Below are 18817 nucleotides of genomic sequence, written 5' to 3' on the forward strand. Positions count from 1 at the left end.
TAGTTCACTAAAAGCCTGAACTAAACTAACTGCTCCATGTTCTCTGTCTCTAACTCTCTATTAATCATGTTCCGAGTCCAATCCCGGCTCCACTCTGATGTCCGGGAGCTTAAATAAGATGCAATAAGAGTAATGGAAGCCTTTAATTCTGTCCAGTCCGCGGCACTTACGTAAGACACAGGCTGAAGTGGAGCAGAGGGAACAAACAAGTCTTCCCCTCTGATCCTGGTCATCTCGCTCTCCTTCATACTCTATCTTTCTTTCTTTTCTGTCTGTTGCTCTCTCTCTGTCTTTCTTTGTTACTATTTCTTCAAAGGTTTGAGTGAGAGGGGCTCCAACACCAGCCGTCTTGTCTTGAACCTTCAGCGTGAGGATGTATTGGTGTGATCAGAGTAAGATACTGGTCTGATGAAGGAGTGTTAAACCTCAAAAACACTCTCTCTCTTTTTTTCTCTTCTTAACCCCCCCTGCTAGTGATGAGCAGATGGGAGCGACTTACATGCAGTATATTATGTGAGGATGTAAGCTTGGTGTGGGGGAAAGCTTAATGTCTCTCTCTCTCTCTCTCTCTCTATCCCTCTGTCTCTCGTTGCAGGTGACTCTCTGCTCAAACACAATGGCATGAAGTTCACCACCAAGGACGTGGACAATGACCAATCTGAGAACAACTGCGCCTCGTTCTACCATGGCGCCTGGTGGTACCGTAACTGCCACACGTCCAACCTAAACGGCCAGTACCTGCGCGGTCAGCACACATCCTACGCCGACGGCATCGAGTGGTCCTCCTGGACCGGCTGGCAGTACTCTCTCAAGTTTACCGAGATGAAGATACGACCCACCAGAGAGGACAACCAGTGAGCCGGGCCGCCAAGAGACAACCGAATAAGGAGACATATGAGAAACCCTTCTGTCTGTGATGTAGTGTAAGAGACACTAAAGGTGGAGACACCTGAACACTTCCAACAACAATGATTAAGATGGTGACGATGATTTAGTAGCCTCGATATCCCATGTGACCCTTACTCTGTTCTTACCCTTCTGATCTTATCCCAGGATTCCTTGCTCCCCCTGCTGTCCGAACCTCTGCTCCTGTTGTGTTTTCGTGCTGAATTCAACTTTAAAAGGCAGCTCTCTGCTCTCGATATTATGAAGAAACATTTCATGTTTGTGTCCTTAAAAATGTGTTTTTTCAAAAAAAGAAAAACTAATGAACGGAGCAGTACATGTAGCATTTTAATTTAGGACATTTCCAGTTATCATTGATAGTTATAAATATAAAACAGCTTTGTGTGTAATATGAGCAAAGACACACTGTTTTGTCCTTTACCGAAACATTATTTGTGGTTCAGTGCTTGTAGACGTGTCATGCCCATTTTTCCCACCGTGTCTGAAACCTGTTGCTACAGGATGGAGACCTGACTTTGGATTGAGCACTTTCATACAGAGCTGGCATGAATCTTCTGTGCTTTCGAGTGTGGGGATTGACTGTGTTCAGCCTAAGGTAGCAATCGCATTGAGAATATGCATAAGCAGCAAAGCATAAGTTAACCCTCGGACCAATTACTCTCTGCTCACTTACTTCTGATTCAGTTTGGCGGTGTGAGGGCCGAATGTGTTCTCAAATGGGCTAAGGTAGTACTCACGCTGGAAAAAGTGAAACAGCAGCAATACACTTTGCAACACTTGTATACATTTCTATCATTTCTAGTTATGATTAATTCCTTGTGTGGGGACTGAACAAGTTCTTTAAACAGGTTCAAACTGAGACAAGTTTAAGAAACCGCACCTAGGGGGTGGGGAGGGGGTTTTGGGTTGGTGTCGCACAAGCATAGTATCCCCTTTCATGTACAGGTCCAGGTGCTGATTGGGACCTGGGTTTGAGTCCAGTCCGCGGTCATTATCCTATGCTAATCTCTCCTATTCATTTCCTGTCCCTGTACACTGTCCTATCCAAATGAAGGCCTCAAAGCCAGAGTGACTTGGATAGAAACACCATACACACAGTGGTTCCTTATCATGCTGCTGTCATCCCTGAACAGCTAAAGTAGCACAGGTGTTGGGTTTTGCAGATGATACCTCTTACAGGTACCAGGCTCAGGCAAGATACACACACAGACACACCAAAGCAAGACTAGAATATTTTTAGGGAGGACAGATGAGTCAGTGTCGAGGAAAGCGATCTGTCCTGCCAGTTCAGTACCAGAATCGTATCGGATCGTGGTTGGATCAAAGCCTGATTCATTTCAGTGTCTGCTGCCATTTTTAAGTCACACACACATTTTATTGCTTCGCATCTTTTCGCTGTCTAAACAGGCTTCATTAATTTGGTAGTATGCGCTAACATTTTGAGCCTTGTTTTTGATGGTTCTCTTGTTTGCATTCGCACCGCCTATCACCTGCCATCGGAAAGTAATACAAAATGAATCAAATGTAATATGCTACATTACTTGATGAAATAATTCAAATAGGTACATAACTTATTAACAGGGTAACTACTAATCTGTAGCCTATTCCATTTCAGAAGTAACCTTCCCAACGCTGGTCTCAAACAACTCTCTAATAGTCACTAATGCAGCATCTTATGACTCTGACAAGTTGATCATGCAGAAAGAGAGGTTTGTAAGGGTGATCTTGAGGTCAAAACAGGTTGCTGCAGAGTTGGCCGAGTCCGAAACCTGAGACCGATGCTACCATTACCATCCCTCTGTCCGGGTATGGCAGGGAAGACCCAGTCACACACCAGACAACGAGATTTATTTTCCAAAAGGTAAACACGCAAAAGATTCAGCCAAACTAAGAATTCCAAAAATATCAAACCACAGAAGATCCCAACCTAGGAATCGAACAGGGGCAGGCAGAGCATCCATGGAACATGGAATCCAACAGGAAAAGCACAGAAACAAGGCAGAGACGTAACACAGGCATTAACCCGTTACATTAAATAATAAGACACAGGTGAACTAAACAAGGGGAACGCAGGAGACACCAAATAGGCAAACAAACAGGGTCATTCATTAACAAATCAGGTGTGGTGGAAGGTGACGGAAAAAACCAGGACAAGCTCAGGATTACGACTAAGAAGCACATGGCATAAACAAACAAACACGGGAAACACAAAACAAAGACAGAGCACAATCCTGACACCCTCATCAATCCTGACACACTCGTCAAAGTCTGATTCACTCCAGAGTTAAGTATGATTTCACTGTTAGCCCAGTTTCATATTGCATCCTTATACTGGCACAGGTTTCAAATTATTTACGACATCTACTGCGGATGGCAGTCAAGCCTAGCCTTTATTTATGATATATAAAAGCAAAGAGACCGAGTTAGATGGTTGCTTTCCACTCGAGCAGTTGTTGAAATAGCGTCGGTCGCTGGCCGTTTATTTTTATGGTGGACAAAATCCCTACCTGCAACATAAAACCCCTTTTCAGGAACAGACAAACATCCCCCTGGCAAAACGGCCATGGGAGGCTTCCTCACAGATGAACAAAAGGGTATTTTTTTGGAAATAGCACATCACCATTCTCAAGGGTATCAAATCCATCCATTCAAATGTGCGTGTGTGTCCTGGAAGAAGTGATTTAATTAAGCCCCTGCCATAAAAAGATTGTTTCAGAACAGAGTAGCACACACACACACACACACATCAAAGCCTGAGTGTGTGTTCCTTTCTGAAATGTCTCACGGCATACTGACGTTGAGGCTCCAGCCTATGAGACAGACAGTGAGTTAGATTTACGCCTCTCCCTCCACAGCCAGAGTTACGGAGTGAGAGCCCAACCACAGAAGCATATGGAAAGGCATGGCCATCTTTCCTCTAATGTTTTATTCTGTCTATAGAGTTTTTGGACAGTTTGCTTTCATCGCCACAAGCAAGTACATTTATTATTAGTGTTCTGAAGTTTGGATTTTGCAGACATGATTAAAAGGCACACGCGTTTCGGAAGAACTCCACTGTGCACATTTTGCGGCGATTGTTGACACAGATAGAAAGCTGTGGAGACATTGAGATGAAAAGAAATAATTCAAAATTGAAACAACACATTTGGAGGTCACGTCTGTGTTTCGCTCGTTTGCCTGTCCCTGAGTGGACCTGACAGAGGTTCTTATCCAAGACCCTGTGTGCTGTAGGGATGCAGCTTGTTCTCTGGCAAATAATGAATTAGATTCCCCTGATGTAAATTGGCCTGTCAGTTAGCTAATGCGCTAAACATCTCATGACAGGTTGTGATGTGGAAGATATCAGCTCTCTAAACAGACAGTGCCCGGGGGACTGAGCACACACTCCTCTGTCTGCTGAGAGATCCGCACAGCAGCCAGACCAGGGAGGGATTTTGGCCCAGTGTCAGCTGATGTGTGGGGAAGGAGTCAACAGACCCGATCAGTAGCCAAACCCAGTGGCGTCTCAACCTCCTGTGGACTCAGTGATTGGGTCGTGTATGCAACAATACAGTGCTATCGTTTGGAGGCTTGGAGTGGGAAACATCAGGCGACTATTGAATTGATGTTTTTTTTTTACATATATATTGTAGTAAACGAGGACATGATGCTTTATTTTTAAGTTACCATAGTGTATGCCTAAAGTATCATGCAAGTACTTTCATAGAACATTATGGAGTGAATATCCTGTAGTAATGTGAATACTTCAAGAAGATGCTGAGAAACCTTAAAACTACAACCTGAAGATGATTGGGGTTGTGTGAGAGGAAGTGTTCAGGAACAATGAGTGTGTTAGTCTTTGACACAGAAAGGAGTACTGTGTGTGTGTGTGTGTGTGTGTGTGTGTGTGTGTGTGTGTATGTGTGTGTGACTTCCAGGAACTCAGGGGCCCCATGCTGACAGGAATCTCATCCTGTCGCCCCCTGCTGGGAAGCTCCCTTACTGCGCTGGTGTCACATCACCCAGCCACCCATGTAACTCATCTGAGCGTGAAATTGTTAGGTGTGTGTGTGTGTGTGAGTGAGTGTGTGTGTGTGTGTGTGTGTGTGTAGCATGCCTCTGCAGCCACATCTTCACACTATGATATCAGTACTGCAGGCTCCACACTGTAGCCCTCAATCCAAATTTCTCCATTTGCACATATGTTTTAATCTGCGTTCCTTTGTTTAATCCATTATTTATGACCAAATGATATATTGTGATTTGTAAATTCTGTGAGGGAAAAAAACCAGGCTCAGCACTTTGGAAAGTATAGTTTGTGTTTGGTTGGCAATGAGAACATCGCTGGTTGCTATTTCCCTGCTTTATTTCACTGGCTCTTGTATGATAGATTTTCCCCCCTCCCCCCATTATCTTTGGTTATTCCCCTTTTAATGTTTTAAATGACATTTAATAAATATTCACATTTTCTAAACAAGGCGTTGTTGTACTGTTTTATTTCAAAGAAATCTTAACCGATAGAATATCTAGTATACATTTGAGACTGTGTTTCAGTGAAGTCCGAGTTGAGTCTCGAGTCCCCATTATCCGGATCATAATAAAACTACTAGATGGATTAATGTACTAAAGAAAATTAACTCTTCATTAAACAAATGTAATTCAAGTGTCTGTTGTTGCCATTCATTTGTGGTGAACATCACACTGCCAAGGCTTGTTTAATGGCAAATCTGACATATTTGCTCTTCACGGCAAATTCATACATTCATTTAGTAAGTAATCCCAAATCATGTAATGTATTAGATTTGTATTGCTTAACAGCCCGCTAGAACGTCATTGACCTGCATGAATAGTGCATGTAAGTCTAAAGGTTATGACTTGTCTATCAGGCAGAGTTCACATTCACATTCAGTTCACATTCAGGATCAGAAGGCTATTGTTTCGACCTATATGTTAACCCGTTTAAAAGCACTTACTTTGAACCTATGAATTGCAAGAAATGCTAGAATCATATTTAGTCTTGTGAAACGCTGTGTCAAATACATTCAACTTGCTCAAAGAAAAATTAAGTTAATACATTTTGTAGTCATGGCTGGGGTTTCCACAGAACGCGTTCGCTATTATCTGATATGCATAATATGATCTCAATCTGTTCTTGGGAAAACATACATTTATTTGCTGAAGTATCAGAAGCATGCCTAGGCTGAAAATAAGATCACAAGCGAGCCAAGGAAGTGTCTTGACAGTCACAAAGTGATATAGCCTAGTAGCCTATACCGTGACAAAGCGATGTTATCATAACCCGGTGTGATTATGATCTGCCATCAAAACACGTATAGTCCTATCAATTCACCCAACCACTGACATTATTTACAGTAGACTACTTAACAATTGCTTTTGTTTTGACCACAGATATTATGCCTGCACTGCACCATAATGCCTACAATAAACAACACTTCAAGTGCGTTGGACAAAGCCAGAGATTCACAATTATAAAAATATCTTGGCAGGTAGGGTAATCGTCTTCTGTTTTAATGAGAAATACATTTATTTAGAAAGGTCTAGAGTTAGAGTTATCATATTTAGGGTCTACTCACTTTATTTTACAATGGTAAATGGTAGTTTTTAGCTGTATAAATATACGTCAGTAGGCTACAGTCAGTGCGTGCACATGATGGCAGTACTCCGATCCGATTCTCTCCATGGGGTCTCCATGGGGGGTTAACTGCACTATCTCAAAGCACATGGCAGTGACAAATCCAGATCTTGGCCGTGTCAGTTCAAATCAAATGCGGATGTTTACATCTGCTACCGTTGATTATACAGTAAATACGTTGTGAAATGAAACAAAAACACACCACAGTTAAAGTTGTATTAGTATTGATTGATTCACATCGATATGAATGGATTACATGACTAACAACTGGTGGAAAAGTAATATGAAAATATTTGTTCACTGAATTATCGCGTTCTGTCCAAAACAGTTGCGTTCCAGTTTCAAAGTTTCATTTTCGGTTTCAGTATTTCAACGTGAATGAGAGGGAGCACAAGAACTGAGCGTCTAGCAGCGATTATCATATCATAGACATATGTGATGCATGTATATGTCTGTGGGCAGGATCTCAAGCACGTGCAAAAGTTGTTGTTGTTTGAATCTAGATTCGAGAGACACATGCGCGCGGCCCTATGAAGTTTTTGGTAACATGTCTCGAATCATGCAATATTGTATTACATAGTAATGTAGAAAGTTCATATTTCACACGTCTCTTGATAGTTTTCTTTGACAGTATGTAGTGACCTAGAAAGTTCCCCATCTTGTAGAACGCTTCAGCGATGATGTTGCGAGACACACCAGACGGTGGCTACTGCTTCAATGATGGTCTAAGGTTGTACATCTTCACCAACATTCATCCATTGCTGCTGAAATGTGTAATACAGTTTCCCTATCGATGAAGCGGTATGGATGATTAATGTAAGCATCGTCTACTGCATCTTGGTCCAACAGCCCGATTATCACATCCACTGATCCTAACATTCTTAGTGGGTTGGGTATGACCCCCTTTGCTAAACATATGCCCTAGTACATTCAACATACCCTTCTGGTACAGTCTGTTTTTAACAGTTACACCGTTGCGCATGTAAAACTCGCATGGTGTTTCAAAAAGACAGTCATGTTGCAGTCGATTACGGTGGATCGCCATACATGCATCACAACTCCTCCAACATCTCGCGGATGATATGGTATATCATAGCATATACACAGTCCTTGATGATATGGGGTTCTAGTGTGGTCTCTGAGGTTGTAATTGTAGATATCATATCTACCACGTCTGTGTTGGTTCCCCTGTCTGTGGTGTCCAGGGTGTTGCTGCCGGTGGTGTTGCTGCTGGTGGTCATCTTGATGGGGTTGGATTCAGGGTTTGTAGAGGTCGTAGTGTCGCTGTCTGTTTCGGTGGTGATATTCATAGTTGGTGCTGTGTGTCCCTCTGTAAGAGCCATGGCAATAGTTCACGACCATGTCGTGGGTAAAATGCCTGAGTCGTCCCGGACGTATTTATTCCTGATTTCAACATGTTTTTACCATGTACTGAGAATATCTAACTGTATGGACAGCTGCCTTGTGTGTGTGTGGCCATCTCTAAGTATAGACCCTTATCAGCTAGTCTTGCCCTGTGTGAGCTGTGAACTGTATTTTACTCTTGCACCAAAACATATGTTGAAGTAATACTGTACACCGATTTTACACTTTTTTGAGTTATGGTTTATAGGCAGCTCATTTTGGCATCATCCTCAGATTCATTTTGATATCATATAGTCATGTGAAGGACCTATAAAAACCTGTGTCTTGCCAACTAGTCTTCCAGGATAGACCCTTTTATAATTCTATATACCTTAGATTTCATAACATGGGATAGATGTTTGTATACCTTTTTTTTTTTTTTTTAGGTAGTTAACTTTTGTTAGTTAGTTTTGGTAGCTCTTTATTGTTGGTTCAACATATTCATTTACCCAGGGGAGAAGGTTTTTCTCTAAGTTAAACATTCTGTGCAAAATGCTCACATATCTTGAAAGAGGCCCACACCACCCCAGCCAACCCAAAATGGCAAATGCCTTATCAGCCAGAGATAAGTGCAGCCACCATGGTTTCATGTACAGTATTATATGAGAGAGAAATGGACTGGTATGAGTGGGTTTGATCCAAAACACTTATCTGTAACAGTTTAAAATACATGTTTTGTGTTTAAACACATGTTAGAAGCATACATTAACCATTAGCCCTTTTTTATGTAGACAGGCAGCCCTCTGTGTAGTCAGTCAGGCAGCTGACACTTGCACATTTTGACAATATGTAGCCGTTTAAACTCATGTTCTCCTGTTTCAATCACCTGTTAATCATATATATATCAAGCACACTGCCAAAACTTAGCTGTGACCAGGGCCCTGCCTACAATGACACCTTGGTGACTGATAGAAACTTACACTAAATTACTTCAAATATCATAAAACATTATACAGTTTAATATAATGACATGTTATAATTATTGTTATCAAACATGTCTGTCATCTCAGCACGGAACCTAGATATGCCCCTGAGTGTAGGCCTACCTTATCCATACCTCACATACCGATGTATCACCCAGCCCTACCTCGTCTGGAATTTGGAGTCCGAATACAGTCAAAGGTTGAGTCCAAGTTCGAGTCATCAGTGCTCAGGTCCAATTCATGTCCTACAACACTGCTGAATTAAGGCACATTTATTAGGTTGGGTAACACATACCAACAGGTCAAGGGACATAATATATGACTCCAAATCAGACGTCTCTTAACACACATTACGTTTCCCTGTTGTGGGGAAGGAGAAAGCTGGATGGAAGTGTATTTTAATTAATTTGCGGGACTTTTCATTTCCTGTCATCAGGCTAGACAGAGCAATGTTTCAGTATAGGGCTTCATTTTCAGTAATCTGGCCGTACATCTGCTGACAAGGATCATTAGCACGTGAAATACTGTCTGGAAACTCAAGTGCCAACTACATGGAGTAACTCCCGGACATTTTAAGAGGTTGATGTGCTCTGTTCCATGACAGCTTCAAATGCTTACCTTAGCTGACTATAGTCAGCGGGGGGACATTAAAAATGTCACATTTGAAAGGCTTTCTCTCTCTCCGCTAGCTCTCACGGAGGCGTCTGCGTTGATAATCCAGGACTTGAACAGACAAGGACCATTAAGGGACTGCGCTCATCAAGCCCATTCTGGGACAGTTACCCACCGGTGGGATATTTTTTTCATGTTGTCAAAACTCTGCAAGTTTTTGTCCTACAGACATATAAAGAAAACCCACATGAACCGTGGACCCTTTTCTTTTAAAATATATAAAGTTCGAAAATTAAATATAAATAAGTACTTTGTAAGAAGAATATAGCTGAGCTGATGCACTTTTCAGTCTGTCAGTGAGTTTTCTGCTCCTAAGGACTCACCCTTTAGCAAATGACAGCCATTCATATGATAAGTAATGGTGATTCAGTGATCTCCATTGGGCCATGGTGTGGCGTGAAAACCTCTGGGGGAAGTGAGCCACAAAGACATTCCAGGGCCATTATGCAATGGCCATTGTCTTTGTCTGAGGTCTCCCAGGTAACTCATCAATATGCATTTGTAAGGAAAGACATTTGGGAGAGAAACAGGTTACTCTGCTATTATAAATATGTAGTAGTAAAACCACACACAGTTTCTGAATGCTAAACTCACATATGTATAGCCAACACCTATGTTTACAAGTTTCAGAGTTCAAAGGTCTTAGCTCGAAATCTTTACAATGTTTTTTTGTACAAATTCTGAGCACCTCTGAATAAAGGTATTTGTAAGGGTGATTTAACATTTGATTTAAATTTGATTGTACTACATTCCTTTTACTCTAATGTTGTTATTGCTGATGTCCTCTATAACATAATCATACGCATCAATACTTAGGGGAGCTAGGGGAAATATACAAAAACATCAAGGCATGTTAGACTTCCTAAAAAAGTCAAACAGGCCTCTGTCCCTGATCTTCAGGCAGTAATTCCGTCTTTCGGGCTGTCTAGCTGAAATAGCAGGTAAATGAGAGTGAGAGACGGTTAGAGGGGGCTTTCGGTTTTACCTCTCTGTGAAGGAACCTTGTCCACACCGTGCTGGCTCTTACATGGGGAAAGACAAGACACCACTCAAACGATTCTCTCCAACTCAGGTATAAAAGCCTCATTTCATCATGTGAAAATGCGTTTTAGATCGTCTGCACAGTGACGGATGCAGAGTTATGCTCAAGGTAAAAAGATCTTTATTCTTCAGTTACAACAAGGAGACTATTTCTCAATTCTCTATTGACATATTTTTTGTTTGTTTTTTCAGCACATGGCTGCTTTTGCAATAACAGGAGGCATAACTGTAAAGTTAAACCATTAGGCCTACGTCCACGACAAAGACAAAGGATGCTCGTGCATGCAGTCTGTATTTCATGCTGTTTCATCCTGTGTTGTACATTTAGAGTTTCTGACAAGTGATAATATGATCAACATATGTATGCTGATCAGGCATAGAGTGATATTATTATTCTATAGTCTAGACACTATCTTTGCGGTGGGATGCTGCTGTAGTGTCTCCACCTGATTTACTTGTAGAAACCCTTGGCCTACACCCACTCACCCACACTGGCATACAATTATTGTACCCCATACTCTTGAGACAATTGTATTGTTATGCCACTATATACATACATTTGGATTACATTTTTGAAAAAGGCCCAATATATAATGTTTGACGTGAATAGCAATGACACACCCAGGTAAATACTGTATATAATTGTTAAGGTGAATCAGTCTAATAAACAGCTTCTCTAACATCATGAACACAATTAATGTATATCATCTACAATATAATAAACTCTAGTCTTCTGCATCTTTAACATGATGACCTAACACCCAGTGGTCTGGCCCCTATGCTTTTCCGTGACATGGTACAGTCTGAAGAGAGATGCTGGCCAGGGATGTGGGTTATTTGTGTGAGGGACCATCTCTTTCAGAGGACACAACCTGCATTTAATTGCCATTCCTTCAGGCAGCAGATTTTTATCCAGAGTCCCATTATTTCTATTTGCTAGACAACTATAAGATGGAACTGGTGCACGTTCAAGTTGGCTGTTTCTGAAGCTTAATTATACCATGATGATAATGGGGTGGCCATCAATATTTCAAATCTGGTACCTTTGTGCTGTGCTGGACTGGAAGGCACAAGATAATGTCATTCTTTGAAATAAATTATTTCCATTGCCAGTCTCTGTTATTTTGACTTGGTTTTGAATGGCACTCACGTGGCGATGCTATCGGTTTTTATTTGAGCTGGGTTTGCTCAGCTTCATATACAGGAAGCGGAACAAAGAACAGATCCATCAAAGAGCTGCTTCAGGGGTCCTCACACTTTGGTGTGTTCTCAGTGTGTGTGTGTGTGTGTGTGTGTGTGTTTCTGTGTGTGCTCAGTGTGTGTGGCTGTGTGTGTTGTTCTGGAAGTCAGTATCAGCTACCTGGGGAGAGCTGTGAGAGTCCATGGCTCTGAGGCAATGGTGTGTGTGTGTGTGTGTGTGTATGAGGGTATGTTTGTGGGTGTGTGTGCGGGTATGTGTGTGGATGTGTGTATGCGTCCGTGTGCGGCAAGTGGGTAAGGCAGTCGGCGACTTATAAAATGGAATTTCTATTTCAGGAGGCGGGGACGATACTAGACTGTTTTGTCCAGGAGGAGGAGACACGCGAGGGATGCACAGGGCCACAGCAGGCACATATCTGGGCTAGATGTGGGCGCATATGACCCAAAGACTGCTGTGCTGTAAAGCCAGGGCCTTGGCCAGGTTCATGGAGCGTTCACTCATGCCTCTCGACAGGAAACACCTCAAATGGCCGAGACTTCTCTTTCGACTGTCAAAGCCCGGCAGGACTACATGCTTCAAACTCCTGCCGCCCCTCTTCGCCACCCGGGGCAGCCTTAGTGCATTCCCTGCTACACTGCCAGACAGGATGTACACAGATACCCAGACAGCAAAAGACTGTAATTGCGTATCTGGTCAGGAATCCACCCAGGGGCGTGTTTCATTAATAAATTATACCTTAAGCTGTATTTTCACGTTTCGAGGTGTTTCACAGATCATCCTTAGATAACTATACCTTCTCTAAGAAACACTTGTGGAATGTTGGTCTGGACCACTCGTCGTTATACCATAACACAGTTTTCAGATGTTTTACAGCCTAAAAATGTGATGTCATTGTATGGACATCATGCATTGAATGTAAGACTAAGACATAGGTGTTGTATTACACTGTGTGTTTCATTAAATTAAAAAAAACATCGGTATGAATTTATTAGCTGTTATTTTTGTATCCCTTGAGAATAAAAATCCGTGAGGAACATCTAGTCTACTACAGCCATCCTTATTTGGGAACTTTTTTATTTTGACTTTGACATAATACTTCTTTCTTATAATGCTTCACCTCACGCATTGGATTGGAGTCAATGAATTCAGCCTCTTAAGGTACACATACGAAGGTTTCTGCATAGGGGAACCCTTAAGAGATGGTCTGGGAAACACTCAGAAAAATAAACCACTTTAGTAAGGTAGCCTGTACCTTTAGAGTCTTTGTAAAACGTTACTGAAAAACGCACCCACGCTCTGTCACAGATCCAGACCAGTGTCACTGCCATCAGTAAATCCTCCCCCCGTCCTTCCCGTTTCTCTTCATTCTCCCTATCATTCTCTTTAATCTCTCTGCATGTTCATTTTCAGTCCAGGATGTTCTATTTTGGGCATCCCGCCAGAGGGATCGATACCGCCGCCACATTTTAGTCTCCTGCATCATGAGGCTTCAGTATGAATCCATTATTGGGTTGTAACCTTGCCTCGTGATTTAAGAGTCCCATAACAACATCTCAGGCCACATCCCTCTGCTTCATGCATCTGGGAGAGGAAGTGCATACAGGGGTGGCCCTAGTTCTCCTGGTCTCCCTCTGGTGATTGCCTTGGAATGAAAAACAGGAGCAACACATCGAGAGTCTACAATTACACTCGGATTGATTAAAAGCAGAGGAGTGTTTCAGTGCACGCAAATGGACTCGTCCCGCGCTGTTAATCTCTTGACCCGTATCAAACAAAGCCAGTGCTTCATTCTGTAAGATGTGCAGATACCAATTTAATGCCACTGTCCTGTGTTAAAAGGGGCATCATTCTCCTCTATCTGATGTGAAGAATTATAGACCTGTCTACCTTATTCCTTTTTTGTCAAAGATTCTTCTAAAGATTCTGTTTTAAGATCATTATACTGAAACTGCTATTGTATCTGTGACTGAAAAACTGCGACTAGTGAAGTCCTCTGCTCAGTCATCAGTTCTTATATTTCTAATAGACGTCAGCAGCATTGGACACAGTGAACCATGACATCCTCCTCTCTATGCTGTCTGAAATGGGAATTTGGGGGAAAGCACTGCGTTGGTTTGGATTGTATTTGAATTGACAGGGATAGGTGTCAAAATCTCACCAACTCTACACTGGTGAACATCAAGGATGGGTACTCAGCTCAGCTATGGTATAACGACTCAGCTTTTTATCGGGATATCAGTATTAAATAAACAAAAGATCGCAATAACAAACTGGCATTTGGCTGTCTTAGTCGTATTTCTGATTCAAACTTTGCTTGCCGCCACTTCTCCATAACACTCCACACCGTGAGAAAACAAGACCTCCTTCTTTTGTGTGTTCACCCGCTTTTCTACAACCCAGGTGCGTAGGCTACCTATTTAAAGTGATAGGCCTACATATAAGGAGGCTAAGTGATCGCTAAAACGGTCCCATACATATTTTGGTCAGCGGGTTAATGTAAACGGGCATTTCTTAGATTAAGGGCCAAATTGGGTTGCTGAAATTTTGAAAATTTAAATTCCAAATTTGACTAATTGGTAAACATTAAATTATCAGTCCTTTAGTCAGAAGCAACGTTATGAGCTGGGTTGAGACCAAAAGATAAGGGAATTTCAGATTTTTTGCCATTTTCTTAACTAAATGTCAAGTAAAAAAGTCATCACATCATTGAATATAGTCAAGTAGTCAAGTAGGCTAAATGCCATATGTCTCAACTTTTTTAATACAGTGATCATTTAGACTGTCCAACATTGTCCAAAATATATAATTGTTGGATGTTTTGTAATTTATACATAATTTATTGGAAAAAATATGTATGGTGATGGTGATGACATTACAGTTCTGGTAATGACAGTTTGTGTTGCGGTGATGACAAATCCCTTTGTAACCTATAGCAACAAGCTGTAATGTGCTGGTAATGACATTTTTGCCAAGAAACTAGTCTTACTAGCAAAGAGGATGGCTAAGCAAGTGTAGCTAGCTTTCTACATGTAATGTACACCATTTTATTGTTAGTCATAACAATATATTTTTTTTAAATCAAAAATACAGAAATACAACACATATGGTAATGACGCATTATAAGTGTACATGCCCCACACTAGAATAAAGAGTAGATTTACTACATTTTCTGGACATCAACGCATCAGTCTTACAGCTTGAAATACATGTGCTCCACTATGATATTAAGTTACCATGGCTACCAAATAAATATTGGATGAAAAAGCAGTAGGAAAGTGCCTTTATGCAGAGTGTGTTGGTAATGACGGCTAAACCATGGGACAGGTAGAAATGAACCAAAATAAAGTACAAAATGCATATACGTATATGCTTAATCTGTGCATGTAGTTTATTAGTTCAAGTAACATTAAATCCAAATGCATATTTTTATTATTAATTTGTGATAAATAATGTTTGAGATATGGCACGACATGTGAAAACTATGGTGGCGGACAACACCAAAACACAGATATTGTACCACTAAACACCAATAAAATGTGTTAAAATCATTAGTAAGAGCAACCATAAAAAAGGTCTAGGCTTGTTTTTGTTTACTAATTAATGGATCTAAAATGTATTAGATGTAATTCGTTTTTAATATAATTACACCCTGTGGACTGAAATGGGCCCGAATTCTAAGAAATACCCAAACATAGCATATGGCCAGACAATGTTTTATTTCCAGCTTTCATATGTAAAATGCCTATGAGCTTATAATTGACTCTTTTTAAGCACCTATGTTTCATAACAGTCATATTATGTAAACATCACATTATGTGTGTGTGTGATTGTGTGTGTGTGTGTGTGTGTGTGTGTGTGTGTGTGTGTGTGTGCATGGGTAGTTGAGGCTGTGTCTGTGTGCAGGGGTGGGTGAGGGTGTGTGTGTGTGTGTGTGTGTGCAGGGGGGGGTGTGTGTGTGTGTGTGTGCAGGGGGTTGGTGAGGGTGGGTGCAGGGGTGTGTGTATGTGGGTGCATGGGTGTGTGTGTGTGTGTGTGTGTGTGTGTTGGTGCATGGGTGTGTGTGTATGTGTGTGTGTGTGTGTGTGTGTGTGCAGGGGTTGTGGAGGGTGTGTGTGTGTGCAGGGGTGTGTGTGTGTGTGGGTGTTCTGTTGGGGAGTGATGAAGACCCACATAGAGTCTAACTGAAAATGATCATTGCGTGGTTTCCCCATTTAAAGTAATTAGCCGTTCTTTTTTAGTCCCTTGTGAATACATATCTATGAGTAACATCTAGCCAACAAATGTCCTTATTGAGGAAGTGATTTAATTGAGGAACGTGCATAGTATTTCTTGTTGATAATAATATTGATACCATGTGCTCCAGTCTGAGTCATGCCCATCCTACTCATCTCACACTTGCCCAATACAAATGACAAAAATCAATGGATTCAGCCCTGTAAGGGATGCATATGAACATTCCTCTTAGGTGAAGTCTAAACAGGTGATTTGGGAACCACGCCTAGACATTAAAACAACTTTAGTGAGGTATACCTTTCAAGTGACACCGTTATTGGGAAACCCAGCCCTGCCTTGAGGCAGAGTTGAACAATGCTTTGGAAGGGAAATCAACACAGTAAGCAATCAGCGGTAAGAACAGGCTTTCAGAGGAGGTGCCGTGGAGGCTTGTAGTGATGTGTTTGAGTTCTGTTACCCTCTGCCAACAGGAAGGAAACCAAACACACACCTATCTGTGGCGAGGAAGCCTCCACTCATCTCCACTAGTATCTGTAACAAAGCAGTGATTCTTGAGACCTGGGACAAAACATGTCCGTGACATAAATCACAGTTTTTTTATCTTAAAATGTACATAATATATTTTAAAAGCCTCACCAAACTCATCAACAGGACAAGGGTAGCACAACAAAGTGTGTTTTGTTGTTGTCTAACATTTAGTTTTTATTCTTTATGATATGATATGTGACCAGTACCTACAAAAACCCATGTCCGAAAGCAGGTCACATCACACTCCAATGCTTTAAAAAGTCTGAAAAGTGATATAAAATTGAACTTTATCTATATCATATGTAAATAACATAGTATTTATTTCACAAACATTAAAAATATATATTTTGAAACATTTTGAATGTACTTTCTGGTCAGTTGAACATGTGTCCAGAGTTTTCGTCAACACCATCAGACTTTTTTAAATTGGGGAAAAAATCAGGAATAATTTAGTGCAGCTTTAACTCAAAGGACCCCTTTCCTTCCTCCTTGGTCTTCCTGGTGACATGAGAAAATTTGAGGTCTGGTAAGTTTTTAATAATACTTTGTTTTTCATATCTATTTACTAATATGCACATGTCACAACCATAGCGCATCAACTCCAAAATGGCTAAAGAGTCAACATTAGAGTAAAATGTTCTGCAATCTAGTGTTTATTTATATAGATTGGCTGGACCATGATCAACAGATGATAAACAAGATGGCTCCTGTGAGAATCTTGTGTGATATAAGGAGAAATGTACTTTTTTTGTCAACACCATCAGGCGTCAACACCATCAAAACACCATCAAACACCATCAAAATTTGTGTCTGATGGTGTTGACTTTCTCTGATGGTGTTGACTAAGGCCATCTTAGTGTCCAATTTAATCATTTTAATGTTGTTTATAACAAAAATATCACTTCCTATGCATTTTTATTGCTATTTAAGTTTCATGTGTCGAATTATATCTAGTTTAGATATAGAGTGTCAACTCCTTCAGATATATTTTTTATAGTTTTTTTTATTAAATGGTATCTGTTTCATTCCTTGAAGGATATTTGTTCAAAGATTAACACATTTCCAATGTAGATATGTATTTTTAATGCTTAAAAATGTCTCTGTTAAATCTGAAGGTTAAAGACAAATGTAATTCGTGATATGATTTCAATTCTACTCATTAAACATTGACTTCTTTGGCACTAACCTTTTGTTTTTAATGATTTAAAGACCTGTGTATATTATAAGGGGAACTGGGAAAACTAATAAGTGAAAACATTTCTGATAAGATCAGTTAAAATAATTTCCATAAGCATATTTATGTTCATGATGGAGTTGACAAAAATCAAGTGCTGACCCAGCAAACATTCAATTAACATAAAAAATCTACAACTGGGAGGTTGAACCAAAACATGTTTGGATAGACAAAACTTCATTTGACATAAATGTAATCATATATTTTGGAAGTTATCCAAATATTTTTTGGGAAAATCAAAACCTGTTTTGTCCCTTGTCTCAAGAATCACTGAAAGGTGACTTGTTAGGTTTTCAATACATTTGTTTGTAATTTTTAGAATAATATATATAAATTATATTTGTATATATATTTGCAATACAGAATGTTTCATGCTTTTTAATTTCAGCTGGTGACTATGCTACTTCTGACAAATTGCACCTCTGCATTGTAGAGTGTTTACTTCCTCTTTGTTACTAAAAAGGATGTTGATCACACTATGTGTAGGCCTGTTGCTATGGTACTTTAGCAATAAAGAGTAGCCCTCTTGGTGAGTTCCTAAAATGTACCACACACACCTTCACATTGTTTTTTTTACATCAGCATCAGACACAATGTAAACTTCACCAAAGGATGAACAAACAAGTCTGCCACAGGTAGCTGCGCTATTTATCACAAAGTCCCACTTCGATTTGGCATTGTTCCATTGCAAATCGCTGTCTTATTGACTTATCCCCGGGAGACAAGAACCTGCCGACTCTCGATAAAAGCTCCCAGGGAAGTTTCGGTCAAAAACAGCGCTAAAAAAACTATGTTCCCTCTTGACGATAGCCTACAAAATGTTTGCGGATTCCAGTAAACCAGATGAGTAGGATACTCGTTAGGATACTGTGTTGTGCCAAGCTTTCAACAACTTTCCTGTTTCCATGTTTTCCAATGGTTCATGGAGGCATTTACAATTGGATGAGATGAGTAAACCTATAATTGTAATATTTCATATCGACAGCCTACACAAATGTCGACACATCAGTAGGATGACTAAATAACAGTAAGCCCCGAAGCAC

At 40.6% G+C, this 18817-nt stretch overlaps 1 protein-coding gene across 1 annotated transcript in view; it reads left to right on the top strand.

Moving 5' to 3' along the window:
• Nucleotides 1–858, top strand: part of fibcd1a (fibrinogen C domain containing 1a) — a gene marked incomplete at both ends in the record, with an annotated part of 121949 nt that extends 121091 nt beyond the window's left edge. The window contains one exon of the mRNA XM_080854645.1: nt 596–858. Within this exon, the coding sequence (XP_080710771.1) occupies nt 596–858 (263 nt within the window). The remainder of the gene's footprint in view (nt 1–595) is intronic.
• Between the last annotated feature and the right edge of the window lie 17959 nt (nt 859–18817).

The sequence above is a fragment of the Sprattus sprattus genome (genome assembly GCF_963457725.1).
Source record: "Sprattus sprattus genome assembly, chromosome: 16".
Classification (NCBI taxonomy): domain Eukaryota; kingdom Metazoa; phylum Chordata; class Actinopteri; order Clupeiformes; family Clupeidae; genus Sprattus; species Sprattus sprattus.